This window comes from Agelaius tricolor, unplaced genomic scaffold, assembly GCF_023055355.1.
Source record: "Agelaius tricolor isolate 1412-34295 unplaced genomic scaffold, bAgeTri1.0.p SCAF_9, whole genome shotgun sequence".
Taxonomy (NCBI): domain Eukaryota; kingdom Metazoa; phylum Chordata; class Aves; order Passeriformes; family Icteridae; genus Agelaius; species Agelaius tricolor.
In genome coordinates this window covers 20,427,862-20,444,480 of record NW_027269269.1, presented here as the reverse complement: position 1 = coordinate 20,444,480, position 16,619 = coordinate 20,427,862, and the positions used below count along the sequence as shown (strand labels likewise).

Below are 16,619 nucleotides of genomic sequence, written 5' to 3'. Positions count from 1 at the left end.
TTTCATTTCCCACTCACCCTTCAGTCCCTCTTTCTGAAGTTTGACTGGATTTTCTGGGACTGTTTTAGTTTTCCTTCAAGGTTCGTGGCATCTCAGTGGCTTCTCTTCTTTCTCCTGGGACTTTTTCAGCCTTCATGCTTGTTTCTTCTCCTCTCCAAGACTATTTTCTTTTGCTCTTTTAGCCTCTCTCCTCTCCTAGCAGCTGCCGGCATACACTCCTAGAGCACTTTCAGAATCTCTGATACTTTCTTGTTATTGTTAAAGTCTCTTGTGTGTTCATCATGGTTCTTTCAAGCTTTCTATAGTTTCTTGACTTCTTTGAGGCTACTTTGTGTTCTCTTGAGTCTTTTACAGATTTTTGACTGATTTTCCCTTCTTTGATGCTACTCATTGGGGCACTATCAATCTTTCTTCCCCCCCTTTTTTTAAATCTTCTCTTGAGGCCACCCTTGGTACCAGTGAGTAGTCTGGAGCTCCTTTAACAGCTCTGATACTTGTTATCACTGAGCCTCTTCTGTATTCTCTGACGTGGTTCTTTGCCTTATCTCTTTCTTTCTTGGCCTCTGACACTGCTGCATTTTGTTTTCTTGAGCACTTACAGACTTTCTTCCCTTCCCTGAGGCTAGTGTATGCACTTGGAATCTTTCAGACTCTCTCAGTTGTTTTGTTCACTTCTGCTTAGCTTCTGTTTCATCTGGGGATCTTTCAGCCCATCTTCTACTTTCCTGGCATTTGGAGGGCTATTCTGTAATCATTCTCTATCTGAGTGTTAATCAGTGTTCAGTTAATCATTTTGTCCAAGACTTCTCAGAGTCCTCTGAATGTCTTTCAAGCTCTCTACTATTTTGTCCTCATTTCAGCTATTCTGTGTTCTCTATGACCCTTGCAATCTCTTTCCTGTATCAGGCTCCCAAAACCATTTTTCCATTATTTGGGGATTTTTCACAACTTTTTCTGTTTTAATATTGTTTTGAAGGATGAGAGAGGACTGGGGAGGGTGGGGTGGAGGCAGGGGAGAGGAATCTTTTCAGAAATGAAACAGCTTCAGGAGCTCTGGATTTTAGCTGCAGTGGGGCTGGAATAGATCTCTGTGAGTCACCTTTTTTTTTTTTTTTGCCCCTTTTCAGTTTTGGTGGTGAAGTTAGAAGACAAATGAGCTGAAAGAAGCACCTTTTAAAAAATCCTTTATTTTTATATCATCCTAATAAAAATCTTTTATATAAAGGCGAAAGTAGGTATTGCATAGAAGAAACACTGGTGCAAACATCACCCGGTGGGAATGGCATGTTGTTTCTTAGTGTCTACTCTCCACTGCAAAACAGATGGCTACCCCAGAGGCAAACATCTCCAGGTTTCCCCTTGCCAGCTACAGGATGAAGCTGCTCAACTTACGGAAAGAAGTTACATCAGAATTATGTGTGGCCTATTCCATACTGCTCCCAAGAACCATCTGCTGGGAAAACATCCTTTTCCTCCTTGCCTTTTCTATGCCTGACCAATATGTCACCCAGGAAAGACCATGACGATCAGTCTGGCTGTCTTCTGTGCTTGCACCCTCCCTGTGTGTGAATTTGTATTTCATGCATAGAAATGGAGCGGGTGGACACAGGATAGGAGAGTTGGCCTAACGTAGCCATAGTCCAGGAACACAAAGCATGACATATCCAATCCAAGGCATCTTCTGTCATCTCAGAGACATTTATGTCATTGTCTTTCAGCATTTCACATGCTACTTAGCTATGGGCACTTTTTTTGAGTGACTTCCACCTGGGTTTCCTGTAACAAACAGCCTTGGTTTTGACCAGGAGTGAGCAGAGTTCACTGCTGATTCACACTTCATCAGCTTTCAAACAGAGCTTCTTCGGGCAGTTCTCCTGTTTTGTCTCTTTGTAATTTCTATGGCAGCTCCCGAGCATGAAGGACAGTAAGACAGCAGGTATGCTACAGTCTGAGGGAACACTCAGAGAAACAGCACTTTCACAGACTTGAACTGTGCTTTCATGAATTAGAGATACAGGGAGGTATGCATTTTTACAAATCAATATTTGTGTATATTAAAGATACTTTTACTCAGTATCAGTTTTTATTTAAAAACATGCTAAAAACTTATAGTTAAATAATCAGAGTGACATTTGGGGAAAACACACAGGCAGCCACCCACCAGCATAAGCAAAAAAAAGTGCATACATACATGAGTCAAAGCTCCCTTTGACCAGTTTACAGGACAATTAGTGCCTTCTCTGACAAACCGACTGCTGCAACCTCACACTTTCCAGAGCTGTTTTTTGCTGCCTGGAAAGTGGTATTACCTTTCTGCATCTTTGAGGATGTCTGTCATCACCTCCCACATCAGAGAGTCAGCTAGAGACACAAATCAGTCCTGCTTTTGACTCCTCTCCTGTAGGTGGCTTCGTAGAGATGAATACATGAAGCTCATGTAACTATCTCACTTAATACTGTGCTTAAAATGCCTAAAGTAGTCATTAAAAAAAGATTTCAGGATCTATGCTTCTAGATCGTGAAATGGAATGAAGCATTCTAGAAAAATAAGTTTGGATGGAAGGCAAAGTAGCTGAGTTTGCAACTACACATTTCATCTCTGAGTTACTCATAAACATCTTTTATTTCCTTATTACTTTCACTAATATATTTTGCCATTTTTGTACAAAAACTGACTGCAGATTAAAATGTAAGATGCGGCAGATACCACTGTGCGACCCAAAAGGACAGAGATGATGCTCCTACTCAGCCCTGCACCTGGCTCTTTTTGAGCACCAGAAAATCTAGAGAAAGCTAAGCACCTCTGCCCAAAGGGAGAATGCAGTGGAGCCATCAGACAAAAACCATCCCGTCTTTTCTTGCAAAAATGGGAACACATCTTAGCAACTTTGGATACAGTCTTACATGTAGCAGCAGATACACTGGGCATCAGAGCCCCTTTTTCAACGTGGAACAGCCATCTCCAGTGAGGCTCAGATGCTCCTGGTCCCAATTTTTGTTAGAAATGGAAGTAAAACTGGATTCAGTTTCTGTGCTTTCCCTCTGCTTCTTCCCTGATTCCTTCAAGGGCAATCCAACTGAAATATCTGAACCCATATGGCCTTGTCTGCTTCAGTGGGAAACCAGAGCCCTGTGAAATTTGGGCATTGTGCTCATATGGGCAAGGGCTGTGCTTTAAGAATAGTAACCTTCTTCTTCACTGCAACCCCCAAATTCATCTCTATCTCCCACACATTCACACTCCTTCCTATCACACTGATTTCATAGGAACTCAAAAAAGTGGCATGTAAGCCACATAAAACACTATTGCTACCAGATGTACAGATGCATGCAGGAATTATTAGGAAGATAAATAGGTGACTAAAACCTCCCAGGTATAAAGTGGGTATTTCAGCCCACAAGGAAAAGGATAGGCTGAATGATACAACGAAAATTACATATTTTTAGAGCTTTAAGTATGAATATTCAGACTGGACATTAATAGAATCTTGTTTACCAGAGGAGTAGTTTGAGATGGCGTGGCTCTGAAAGGCACAAAATCTTCATCCTCAACAGTTTCTGAAACTCAGCCCAATAATGTCATACTGAACCCCATCTCACCTATGTGTCAATACCTCTTTGGGCGTGACACTGGATGAGGTAACCTTTGAAGGTCACTTCTGACAGCTGTCCATGCAAAAAGCAGTGTTTCTTTCAGGGCTGAGTCAAGCCTTGACTGAAGTTTGATCACAGCATCCTGCATTGTCTGAGCCTTTCCTTCTTCCTTCACAAAACAGCAAAAACCTGTAACAACGGGTAAGTGGGTGCCCCTTGCAATGAAGAAGCATTCAAAGTGGAGAAATACATGTTCAAGTTTTCTAACAGGAATGTTGGTAAAAATATGCATTGAGTAAACTACTCCAGTGGATGAACTTGGTGATCTGTCAGCAAAAAACAATTCTCTACTGAAGGTGTGCCAATACAGATCATCTCCCAGTGCTGTTGTGGAAATTGCCCCTTTCCTGCATCATCTGGTCACTCATAATAAAACTGTCCTTTCTAGCTAAGGGAGGTAGCTGTCTTTAGCCTGAGGATATTGCTATAACAAAGGCCATGGCATGATAATGGTGCCATCAAATTGCCATCCCCTTCCTTCACATCCAGCAGCTTGCCATGCCTTGGGCAAACTTTTTGAAGCAGACAACACAGTCAGTGAAGTCTGCTGCCAGTAGGTCAGACTGCAATCTCTCTCCTTTGTGCTGGCAGTAACTTGCTTAGTCAGTGCTTTTAGCTTTCAAAGTAGCATGACATAAAGCAGCCAGGCACTGCTTTGGGTGAGTAAAGGCATTGGAACTTTGCCTCGCAGAAGCAGGAAGCTCATCATCTGGTCCAGTGGGAAGGCTTTGCATTCCATCTGAGGACAGAGTCTCTGATTTTAAAGGAAATACCTTTATTACAGTAAGGGCATCAAGGCCCTAATAAAGGTAGGTGCTGCCTCCCCTTGGACTTGAGAAAAGTTATGTCTTTGCCCGCACCTACTATCAACTTTGCAAAACAGGTCCTCTGGAGATCGCACAGCGGTTCCCAAATTAATGTACAATAGATGTGTAAAACCAAAAACAGTAAGAAGTTATAAGTCAGGCAACTAAATTCTAAGCTATATCCATAATAATAATAATAATCATCATTATCATAATAAAAAAGTATACACCGTAAGGTACAAGAAGCTGCAAAGCAAAGCAGCTCCAAATCCTAGGACTCTCAGTTAGAGTGGCTTTTCCGAATCTTCCAGTAAATCAGACATAAGGGTTGAAAGCCTAATGGAAGACTTTGAAGAATTCTTCCTTGATGTCAAACACACATAATTTTCGCACATATAGCATGGATTAGTAGAGCAAAACATTTTCTTAAGTTAAGAAACATTCTTAGAGCAGATCTATGATTTCGTGTAGAAAATCCATTTGTTTGGGGAGTTTCCCCCCTCTTTGGCAAATAAATGGCAAATGTGAAACAGAAGAAAAAATGAGTCAAATAAGTTGTGATAATAACTGGACAAGTAACAACGAAGTGGATCTGTCAATGGGACGGATTTCCTCAGCAGGGCTAGGCGTGATGCTCCTTGCAGTCATTCTTTGTGTTCATTTTTATGATGAGACAGAAGGTTTGATGTGATAATGTTTCCGAGGCTTTAGGCATCATATTTTTTGCCAGTCCTGTGAATCTGCTGGAATAGTGTCATGGAGAAGGCCATGCCAAGAATCTGAAGGAAAACAAATAAGGGCTTTAGTACAGGAAAGTTGCCAAAACTACACTGCTGACCTGTGTTTGTGGCCCAGCTGTAGCTTGAACAGTCATTCTATACTAGCCATATGTCTCAAGCTTCAACACTGAGCAGTAAATCTGACTGTATGTTGTTCAGGCACATAGTGATGTCCAGGGTTGTATCTGTCAGAGCACAGATGGAGGCAAAAAAGTTCTTGGGGTTCTTTGTTGTACATGCAACAATTTTTTGGAATCAGTACATACAAGTCATTCTTCCCTTTGACCCAACAATTTCTGCTTGTTTACAGTCAGAGAACTGTGACTGAAAAGATCAGATTCAGATATTCTCCCCCAAAAGTATGGCAGTGATAGAATCATAGAATATCCTGAAGGGACCCACTAGGATCATTGAGTCCAACTCCTGGCCCTGCACAGGATAACAAAAATCACAACATATGCCTGAGAGCATTGTCCAAATGCTTGAACTCTGGCAAGCTTGGTGCCGTGACCACTTCCCCAGAGCAAGAACCCCAAAACATTAGATTATTATGATACTTCTGCACTTGTTTTTTTTTAACATATCAACCTCCTTAGTTCAGTGGCCATGATTTGACTAATTTTGGTAATTTCTAGAACTTGCTTTCAAAATGAAAAATCAACCAGTTCCTGAAAGGACAGTGTAACAGATGGCTTAATATGGGAACTCCAAAGAGGTACCCTGAAGTCAAAACACAGGCAAGCAAAACCCCAGTGTAGCATGTCTTCTTTGCAGGACCGATTACTGACCTGCTTCCTTCTGAGCACATGGCCTTAAATTAACTCATAAAACAAATCTGACATTTTTGAAATAAGATTCTAACTCAAAGCAGTTGAGCATCACTTTTCACACAGCAGAGCTAAGAATGCTGACAGCAAATCAAAGCCATGTTGAAAAACATCAGACCGGTATTACCTGCATTATGAGGACACACATCCCAATCGAGCCGAGGACATGCTTATTGTCATCAAACCAGCTCATGACTTTCTCATAACATCCCTGAAATGATGAAAGATGAAAATTAAAACCCCAAGGTCACATTTTCTTTCATGTGCATTCCCTCTATTTTGCTCCTTCCCACCCCTACCTAAGACTTGACCTGGGCAAAGTGAGCCTTACCGTTTTCCACAGTGATTCAGTAGAGTTCCGTCCACAGTCTTGGGAGTTTTCCATACAACATCGGTCTGGAACAATGTTTTCTCCCAGCACTGGGTACCAATCCGTATAGTCATTTACACCACAGCATTTCATCTGTGCAGAAGTAAAGGATTAATAAATTAACTAGCACAATTTGTAAATCACGCACAACCACAAACTTTTATTTCCACTAAACCACTCTGTATTTTCAAAAAGGCCACCACAACACTTTGGTAGTTTTAAGGTATTCTGTAGTTGCTGATCACCTAAAGCAAATACTGAAAAACACAAAGAAAAAACAAAACCAAAGAAAATAAATGGCTCCAGTCCCAAATCTTCTTGAGACACAAGCCCAAACACCAAAACAAGGTAATAAGCCCACAGCTGCTAAAAGCAAAATCCTTCCAAAGCTGCAGTGCCACCCATGCAGGTTTTGCTGCCTCTCTGCTCTTACAGATCGTCTCTATGCCTGTAATAGCCACAGAGAATCCCAGACAGGTGAGCATCTTTCACCTTACAGAGTACGCTTTGATCCTCGGTTTCACAGTATTCCCTGCATGTTCAAGAGAACAAAATCAGAAATCAAAACCTGCATTAGCCATCTTTTAGACTAGGTATGGATGCCACTGCAGCAGCCTTGATGACCAAATAGTTACTTTTTTACTATTGTTACCTCTGCTTGAATGATATTCCATGCATTTTTCAGTCCAATATTATTTTCTGAATTGTACAGCTTCATTCCTTCCTTCAAATCCTTCTTTGCACTCTCACTGACCTGCACCATGTAGAAGACAGAGGAAGTCAATGCACTGCTGTTCAGAGGAAAGGACTAAATGGTACAAACACACATAGAAAATGTCCATCTTTTACCTTCTCTCACCACAAACTTAAGATGGATAAAAAGCTTCAGCTTCATAAATCATTGGGATCTTTAAGCAGCTGTCAAGGCCTAGTCTCTCCCTCAGATTGCAAAACAGTGGGTTAATTCTCTTGAGATAGGAGACCTCTGCCAGAAGTCCATCATACAGTCATCATCTGATTAAAACTAACTGAAAATGAACAGCATCTCTGCTGAGCTTGCTGTAACCTTGCCAGACGCAGCTGTTGGCAATACACCACAGCAGCCTCTCCTGCCTTAACCTGTGGCCTGTTTTAATTTGCTAATACCACAAACCCAGAGTCCCGGCTTCCCAACCTTAGTGGAGTTATTCTTGCATGGGTTCAGGCAGGCTACAGTCAAGAGCCAGTACAAAATCAGTTGAAAAAAGACGTTATTGTTTTTCTCCTTGTGGGACCAAGCTTGTAGGATTTATGACTTTCAAATGTGCTCTTCTTTCTTTAGAAGACAAAGCTGAAATGCTTAACAGGGTATCTGAGATGTGCCATTTCTTGTTTTAATTTCAGTCTGAGCCCAGAGTCCTGGATGCAGGTAGGAATGTACCTTGCCTCTGACAGTAGTGAGCTGGTAGAAGAGAAAGGATTATGGTCCTGGCATAAAGGTCAATGATTTTATAAGATCTGTTTCATCCCTCTTTTACAGCCCAGTCAAAATCAGCAGTTCACCTCAGCTCCCTGAAAGTAGCAGGCATAATAATGACAACCTGAGAAGAGATAAAGGTCTGGGAGGAGCTGTTTTAGAATAAATCTGGACATATTCATACTGTAAGGTTCTGCCCTGTGTTTAGCAGAGGTCTCCAGTTCCCCAGTCACTTGTGCACTGTTATGTATCTGATGGGCCAGCCAGTTGTGCTTAAGTCACTTAGTCACTCCAAGATAGCAGATTCCTACAGATGGGCTTTATGAGAAACTATCTCTTGATCCATTTTGCACTCACACTAAACTCTCTGGGACTGCCCAGTCAAGTGAGACAACTGCTGGCATTTGGAATAACCTGTGAATATCTCATGCCTCTCTCCTCCAGTCCTGTTCCAAGGGCTGGCCCTAAGAAACTCTAAGGTTTTAAACAGGACCTTCCACAACCCAGGACTACAAGATGATCAGCCTGCAGACATCAAACATGTTGAAGGCTATCTAAGATTTCAGGACAAGATGAAAAGGGAGGCTCTGGACCATGGTTTTATTTCAGGGACTTGTCTCCTGCTTTTTCTCCTCATCACTTCCTCCTCCCCCTTCAGAAGTAGCTTACAATAAACAGCCAAAATCTCAAGGTTAAACCTTCACCAAAGTGAAGATCCAGGAACTCATATACTTTCATCAAACAAAAAACTAAACCTGGTTTACATGCTAGTAAAGATACTTAAACAATATGGCATATTTGCTTACCTTGTCCATATAAACAAAGAATAAAATGACTAATATCAGCTCAGCCAGGAGAATTATCAGCAAAACGATGAAAAACTAGAACAAAGAAAAAAGAGATAGTGTATACACACTTGCCAAGTAGAGAGTAAATCTGGAGCTGCTACAAACTATGAAGATGACAGGCTTACTACCAGGTTGCAGGTTTCAGCCATGCTTTTGTCCTGCTCCTTTTGACTGCTGTGACAGCACACAGTACTGGGAGTCTCTTTCCTTCATAGAGACTACAGGACAGATGCTAAATCCCTTAGCGCAAAGATGAATGTGACGTGCCTCAGAAATGATTCCCTAGCAGATGGGCTTGAACCACATGTGACTTTGGAATAGTCATCATATTACTCAGCACTTCTATTCCCAGCTCTGTATCTGAAATTTCTCTCTCTGCAGAGGCATCCCAAGTGTGAGTTCTAGTTGTTCCTCACTACTTTTCAGGCCAAGTAGGCATTTATTTTCACGCCTTTATGCCCTGGTGGACTCCAGACAGGTATGGCACATGACCCCCAGACACTGGGGAAGAAGCAGTGTGGAGCCCAGCTAGCTCTTCAACTGGAAACTCATGACAGTCATGGTAGTATAAAATTACTTTTGCAGAACCTCGTAAGATTATACAATCTTTTTTAAAAATGAAGCTGGTGTTGCAGTTAGTGTGGGTGAGTCACATGGACTTCAACACTAATCTCTGTTTGCTTTCCTAACTGTACAACACACAAAACCAAGCAATCAGATAGCAAAAAACTAGGTGCACATTTTGCCTCCAGTTTAATTCTCTGAGGTGGTTTAAGGAATTCTGCCCAGCTGTTCCCCAATGCCATATAAGAGAGTTTTGCACAAGGAAAATCTGCTCCTTAATGTCACAGCATCTGGATTTGTAAGCTGTGACTGAATTTGAACCCATCGGCCTTGAAAGCCCTCCTCCCACCTTCTGCCACAATACCCCTCTCCTTGCAGGGGGGTTCTCCTCTCCCCAGCCTTTTTTTTGGAGAGGGATATTTATATGGGGGGGGGAGGGTATTATATATTCCCCCATATAACCTCCTATCATTAGTCAGGGAAGCTAATGATGAAACCTCCTGGGTTTATCCAAGAGAGAAGATCCACACTATGTTTTCTGAGACAGGTTCCCAACCTCTGTGCTTCAGTGCTGGTCAGAGAATTTCGAGGGTCAGACTATTTATTTTTTACTGATAAGGCCTGGCAGAGACCTTGACTTCTTAACTTTGTCTCAGATGGTTTCCACCATCCTCTGACAAAGGCCTTAGATAAAAGCAATGTAGAAAATAGCCATGAGAGGCTTTGAACAAAAAATTTTTTCAGTCAGTCCTTCCAACAGACATTTCCAGAAGGGTATCCAGGTTGATCCTACAGTTCATGCTCAACCATTCAGAAGTGACTGATAGCAATTTGCTTTGCTACCTAATACATTAGAGCACATAGTAACAAGGACAGATTTGCTAATACACCATTGATATCACTGTGACCAAAGCTGTGGGATGTTGTACTGCAAGCCTACAGAAGATTGAAAGCCAAGGACAATGTCACAGTGAGCCACAAGACTATTTTGCACAGGTCATTCAAATAAAATAATTACAAGGCAAGAGCCACTGTTTTTAGTGAAAAGGAATATTGATGTCTTACGCTCAACAGCAGGCACTTGTTTTCCTTGATAGCACCTAGGCAGCCCAGGAAGCCGGTCACCATGATCACTGTGCCAATGGCAATGACTAGATTGGCAGCTGAAAGCGATGGGAAGCTGGGAGAAAACGTGGCGAAGTTCCCTTGTGACACTGACAGCCAGATGCCTACGCCCAGCAGACCACAGCCACATAACTGCAGAGACAAACAAAAGAAAGGTTTCACCATTAACAGAAATGTCATTGTCTCCTTCCCTCAAAACTCTGAAAAGAAAGAATTTCACAAACAAGTTCTCAGGTAAATGTTCTGAAGTAATGCTCTCAGTGTCTTGATGTTGAAACAAAGTGAAATTAAATGTTTGTGTTTGGACTTGGTCACGTCACCTGTAGTCATAATTCTATTTAAAAGCCACTAGATGGCAGAATTCTCTTCTGAGAGACTTAGCACATGAAACCAAGGCTACCCACTGATGTCCCAACAGCAACCCAGTGCAATCTTTCTCTGTGAAAATAAAAAATATTATTTGAACGAATGTTCTGTTGCACTTATTTGTGCAGTCATCTGCAATGTCTCAGAGTATTCAGCCCTGTATTGCCTTATCCTACGGGAGGCAAGGAAGACCTGAAGACATTTACAATCAAAAGCATAATTTCAGTAAATATTTGTCATAAAATGCCCAGTCACAGTACCCAGGTTGAGTTTTAGTACAAGTTCTCATAGCATTAGTGTTGATGGTCAGTGATCTCAAAATGTCATTAAAATCAGATTTCTAGATACATTATGTACAGGAAGCTCAAGCCTTATGCAAGATGCTCACAGGCATTCCCAAGGGAAGCAGAGTAACAAATGCACTGAGTAACACAGAGGAAACATTCAGGATTCTTGTAAGGAGACTGGGAAGCACCTCTTCTTCCAAAACTCAACACGCAGTAACTCCACAGAGTGGCTGGGGAGCTTTGCATCACCAGGTATGGATAAATGTTACAACATCTGTGTCCTATCATAGAGCTGGACACAGCTGCAACAGGAATGTGAGTAGTGGGAGAAAGTCAAACACCAGCTATCCCTATGAAAATACTGGTACAAAACATACACACATGCATGTGGCAGGGTAGGACTTTCATCTTTTCCTTCAAATTCGTCCTCTCCACTAAATGAGCTTGAATTGATTTCTCATTGCCTTTCATGAGATGTCTGCAAGGTCAGTGTGAACTTGGAGTAGTAAAGAGCTGTGAGGGGATGCAAAACAGAAGCCACCTGATCATATTCTGCTGCAGGACCCAGTGGACATGGCCACAGGTTCAAACTGTCTGCAGCTCATGGAATCAGCCACCCTACTGCTCCTGCTTTAAATTTCATCTACTCTGTCCTTGAATTGCTGCAGTTTTGGTGCCTCAAGCTCACTCAGGAATCCACCCTGTGGTTCAGCTGTTTCCACCATTAGATGAAAACTGCAGGCAGGGGCTGAGAGCTTAATGGTTCAGGAAGTCAGGAACAGCTCTCACCACACAACATTCATTTAAAGTATTAAATGACATTTCTAAGCTGCCAGGGCTGCCATTGCCATTAGCTGATGGCACTTTAATCAATGACTTCATGACACTCCACGGATGAGTCTGTAAATGTTTCCAAAGAAGTTTCTACCAAAGACCAAAATTGTTCAGTGTAACTTTCCATAAGATCCTGATTTCACACTTCAAAGGTCATTCACAAATGTGTTCCTTGGACTTTCATAGTCTATTAAGTTCTGAAGTCACAGCCTTAGCTCAAGTGTTTTGAAAGAGTGCAATGAATTCTGGAATCATTAGGCCAAAAGCAATAGATCACTTCAGATAAACAAGGCGGTGGTAAGAGCAAGCTCAGGGAAAAAAGCTTACAGAGGAAGGACAAGTAGAGGACAAAAAGGAGTACATACAATTAATACAAAGCTCAGCCCATAAAGAATGACACCTCAGAATCCAACACCAATTATGAGATCGTAGCAAAAGAAATAGAAGAAAGAAGCCTTAGCCAGCGTCTCTTAACCATTTGAAAAAATCCTGCAGCACAATCCTTGAAAGAGATTTGGTCCAGAAGAGAAAGGTGGCTAGGAGATTACTCCAGAAGGTTCATGTTTATGTTTACTTATAAATAGTCAGAAGCACCTAATTGCTTAAATGAGGGAAGGCAGAGTAACGCTGGAAGTTCAGATTACATAAAATATCAGGTGATGGAGGGGCTATAGAGGCTGATCTATGCAACTGGGATTCTCTAGTGCCTGAAGAGTAGTAAGTCAGAGATTTGATAAAAGACATGACAACCTAACAACTTCCACAAGGTGGCATCCCATACCAAATAGCACTAAAAGTTTAAGACAAATTTCCTATCTCTTCTCTCCACAGCTCCTCGATTTTTGTGCTTTCTTCTCTGTTTTCCTCTCTGCCATTCTACTGCATAGCAGTACTGCTGAAGCTAAAATTTATGCTTTAAACTTCAGGTCCCATGACAAATGCTTTTTTCACTCGTGCTTCTTTAAAAAAATCCCAAATAATTCCACTGACATGGGACTTAATTGCATACAACCATACCAACCAAAGCTGGCTAGGATTCCAGCAATAAAATACCTTTCACTGACATTTTATTCTATACCAGTCTCATTTTTTATACAATGTGAACACTACAAAAATGCTCTGACAAGTATTTATTCTCACAGGATCCACCTCTTTCTGTTCGGAACAACTGAATCCTGGAGTGTGAAAGCAGAAGAATATATCAAGTCATCTCATTAATTCATTTTTCACCATATAATTAAATAATATATGCTGTTTGGTATTTAATTGGGTAAGAGTGATGGCACTGACTTTCCTTCCCCAGAGAAATGGTTCAAGAGAGTAATAAATTTCAATGGATTTTTCTTCTCAAAAAACGTTGGCTCGTTTCCCTCTCATGATTAGAAATCATCATCCTCTAGGCAACCATCAAATCTCTCCTTCCCCTGCTGTTTATGTCACTGCAGAACACTATCATAAAGTCAGTCACTTTTACTTACAGGGCAATTTATCCAAGCTATGGTAAACATATTTTGAGCTTAAAAGCAAAAGGAACACCAATGTTCCTCACAGGTTCTCCCACACTTTGAATTCTCTTCACTACCTCAATGTCTATCTGTGTTCATCACTGTGTCCAGAAAACAGAAAGCATTCTAGGAAACATTAAGAGTCTCAAATACTTTTGAGGGAAATTAGAACTCCAGATAAACTTAAAGAGAAAGAAACCCCAAAACAAGCATTTCCCTGAAAAGTGCTATCATCAGAACAGGGAAGGAGCTCATTTATTTTATTCCTCATTTTTGAGCATTATGTGAACTAATACAACAATACAAACTTTCACAATAGAGCACCATACCCAAGTTTAGCTGCCTTAACCATAAAAAAGATACAAGACCCAGGAAAGGACAACACAGATGGTCAGAAGTATACCAAGACTGACATATTGTACAGAAGGAGATTGTGCACAGGATTATCTAGCCTGGGAGGAATTATTAGACAGGATGTGAATGAAATGTTCACAACTCTAGAGGTCAGTCAGAAAACCCAACAGCCTGTGCCTCAGTCCTTTCCAATAATGAACAAGGGGAATATTAGCAAGTATTTGTAGTACATTTTGCTTCACACAACTGAGAAGTAAATTCATTAATTACGCCACAAGAATCAAGCATTGTGCCCACAACTGTCAGTAAGGGCTAGATAATTTTTTATATTGGTAATAGCATTTGTGGTTTCTTAGCATGTACACAAACAATGACATTTTGTGCTTCTCAGAGTAAGATCACGTGCGCAGAATCCAGCAAAACTACCAAGCGGCAACAAGCTGGGGTAAAGAAGGGGTAGGAAATGCCATTCTGGTAATGTTTTTAATTGAATAATATTGATAGACTTGCCCTTGAAGTTACTGAACAGCATCAGAAAAAGGAAACTGGTAAGGAAGGCACTACCAAGAGGAAAAGGGATGAGGCCATATTCTTGTTGACTTTTGCAGTTATTCCATCCCATGCAAAGAATGCTTGATGGAAAAGCTGCACAAATAGGTGTGTGAGAGAGAAAGAGCTTGTTCTTGACATCAGATCTTCTAGTGCTGCTTAAACACCAGGAGAGCTCTTAACACACTTGGAATAGAACAGAGACATTTAAAAACTAAATAATGAGAGACAACCACAAGGGACAAAAAGAAGCAAGTGTCTCAGTTTGTACTCCACCTCGAATAACATGCCCATGGCCATCTGTGGCCCAGTTACAGAGTGCAGAAAGCTCCAAGGAGATCTTGCCTGAAGTGAAAACGATACAATGAAAAATACACGCTACAGCTTATATATGGCCCCATAAAATGGCAAAAAGCACAGGAGGTTTGTTACAAGGAAATACTGACAGCATGATTGCAAAAAAAAGTATCAGAGCTGGGAACTGGTTTTAGGACAACTGCAGTGACAAAAAGGGCAGTCTGAATTAGGTTCTGAAAAACTTTTGTTGAAACAGAAAATCAACAGGAAGATGACCTGCACCAAAAGGACAAGCATGAAGAAGCCATGAGGACAAGCAGAATGCACCACCAAAGCCTAGCACAGAAAGTGTCCAGTGTCCAGGTGGCTCTCAAAACCCTCCCCTTTGTTGGGGTCTGCAACACTTTGGAAAAGCTGCCAGTAATATTATCCTTCTGTTTGGTAAGTTCCACAAGATAAAGGTGACCTATCTCAAGTCTTCTTCTCAAGACAGATTTTCTACCATTTTTTTAACTGACTCTCTGACCAATGGGTGTGCAGATGAGGTAAGGAAGACAATGGCACTTATAAAGCAGCAAAGTCTTCTCACTCTGATCCTGGGGTCTGGGGTTTTTGTGTGTTTTGGGAGGTTTTTGAGTATTTTCCCCTCTCCTTCATTTATGGTATCTTAATGTATTACAGATCAGAATAACTGTTCTGGAAGGAGGCAGGGGTGAGAACTACATGGTTTCTACCACTTCAAAACACACTCCAGAACAGAGATAGGCTTTCTGCAAATTAACTTTTTGGATGCCAATTGCCAACTCTGGATTTGGGTGGTTAAACTATCTCTGGAAAGGGCTGGTGCTTAAAGGAGATTTTCAGGTAAGATTAGATAAATTTTCCTGCACTGTCTAGATAATCCACAGGATTAATCAAAACTGGGACTTAACAGCTGACAATCTCAGAGGTCTCTTGCAAAGCAAGATCATCTTCTAAATACGATCTAAAGTACTGCAAGGACACCAAAACCTGAGAAGTTCTTCAGCCATATACTAGAAAATTAGAGTATGGAAGTAGGTGAACATACTCAAATAAAACCTACTTAGTGCTACTGCCAGAGCAATATGGCAGATTTAAACTCCTCTACAACATTCCTATGAACTGAGCATTGATGGAAGGCAAGGGAATAATTTTGATGTCTTCTTTGAGTCTAGTTCTGTAACAGCTGTACTGACAGCCTGTGTATAATAGAAGGTACAGAGCTGGAATTTGTGCAAATGTTGAGTTTCCTTAATCCATCTGCCAGAGAAAGCATTTATTATCTTCCTAGAGTCACTCTCCCAAGCAGTACTCCTGGGATGGTCCTGACAAACTCAAGTGAGGCATCAGCGACTGTGATCTTCTGTGAGGCAAGCAGAGCGAGAGCTATCCTGGGGAGCATTAAATTCTGACACTTTTATCAGTCTGTGTTTTTGAAATGTGTCCCAGAAGCCTTAAGCTTTGGGCTGGATGCTCTTCCCTGGTCACTCTGGAGTCTTCAATAAAGGATGTGCTCTGTGAAAAAAGTTGTAAGACCTGGGTTTGCTTGGTTTGTCAAGGACAGCTTAAACTTCTCTTTATTCAGCTGAAGGGCAGCTCAGGTACTTCAGGCTGCACTTTAGGAGAAACTTTCACTGAGAAATTAGTACAGCACTGGAAGAAGTTACCAAAAAGGTGTCAAAACCTCCAGTCACAGAGGTTTTCAATGCTTTGCTACAGGCAGTCATGGTTGACCTGAGCTAGCACTAGCAGCCGCACCACTTGGTATGACTTGAAGAGATTCCTGTCAAGCAACATTTCTATGATTTTATAATTTCCTCAGCTACCATGTTATTCCTAATTTGTGAAAAATACAAAACCATGTCATTTCTAATGAACACATGAAATCTCTTTCCTGTGGAAGCCCTATGGGGAGAGCTCTCTTGCCACGCTAGGGAATCAGCTCACTTGCGTGTGTGTGTCTCCAATGCCTGCAAG

General features: G+C 41.4%; 1 protein-coding gene across 7 annotated transcripts in view; it reads right to left on the bottom strand.

The window, feature by feature from the left end:
• Window positions 1-1,171: 1,171 nt before the first annotated feature.
• The window catches only part of TSPAN9 (tetraspanin 9), a 168,582-nt gene continuing 153,134 nt past the window's right edge, over window positions 1,172-16,619 (bottom strand). For all 7 annotated transcript variants that reach the window (XM_071433039.1, XM_071433036.1, XM_071433035.1 and 4 more), the window contains 6 exons: window positions 10,370-10,561; window positions 8,699-8,773; window positions 7,089-7,190; window positions 6,398-6,529; window positions 6,194-6,277; window positions 1,172-5,239 (listed from right to left, as the gene is read on the bottom strand). In XM_071433039.1, coding sequence (XP_071289140.1) covers window positions 5,168-5,239; window positions 6,194-6,277; window positions 6,398-6,529; window positions 7,089-7,190; window positions 8,699-8,773; window positions 10,370-10,432 — 528 coding nt within the window. In that variant the 5' untranslated portion in view covers window positions 10,433-10,561 and the 3' untranslated portion in view covers window positions 1,172-5,167. The remainder of the gene's footprint in view (window positions 5,240-6,193; window positions 6,278-6,397; window positions 6,530-7,088; window positions 7,191-8,698; window positions 8,774-10,369; window positions 10,562-16,619) is intronic.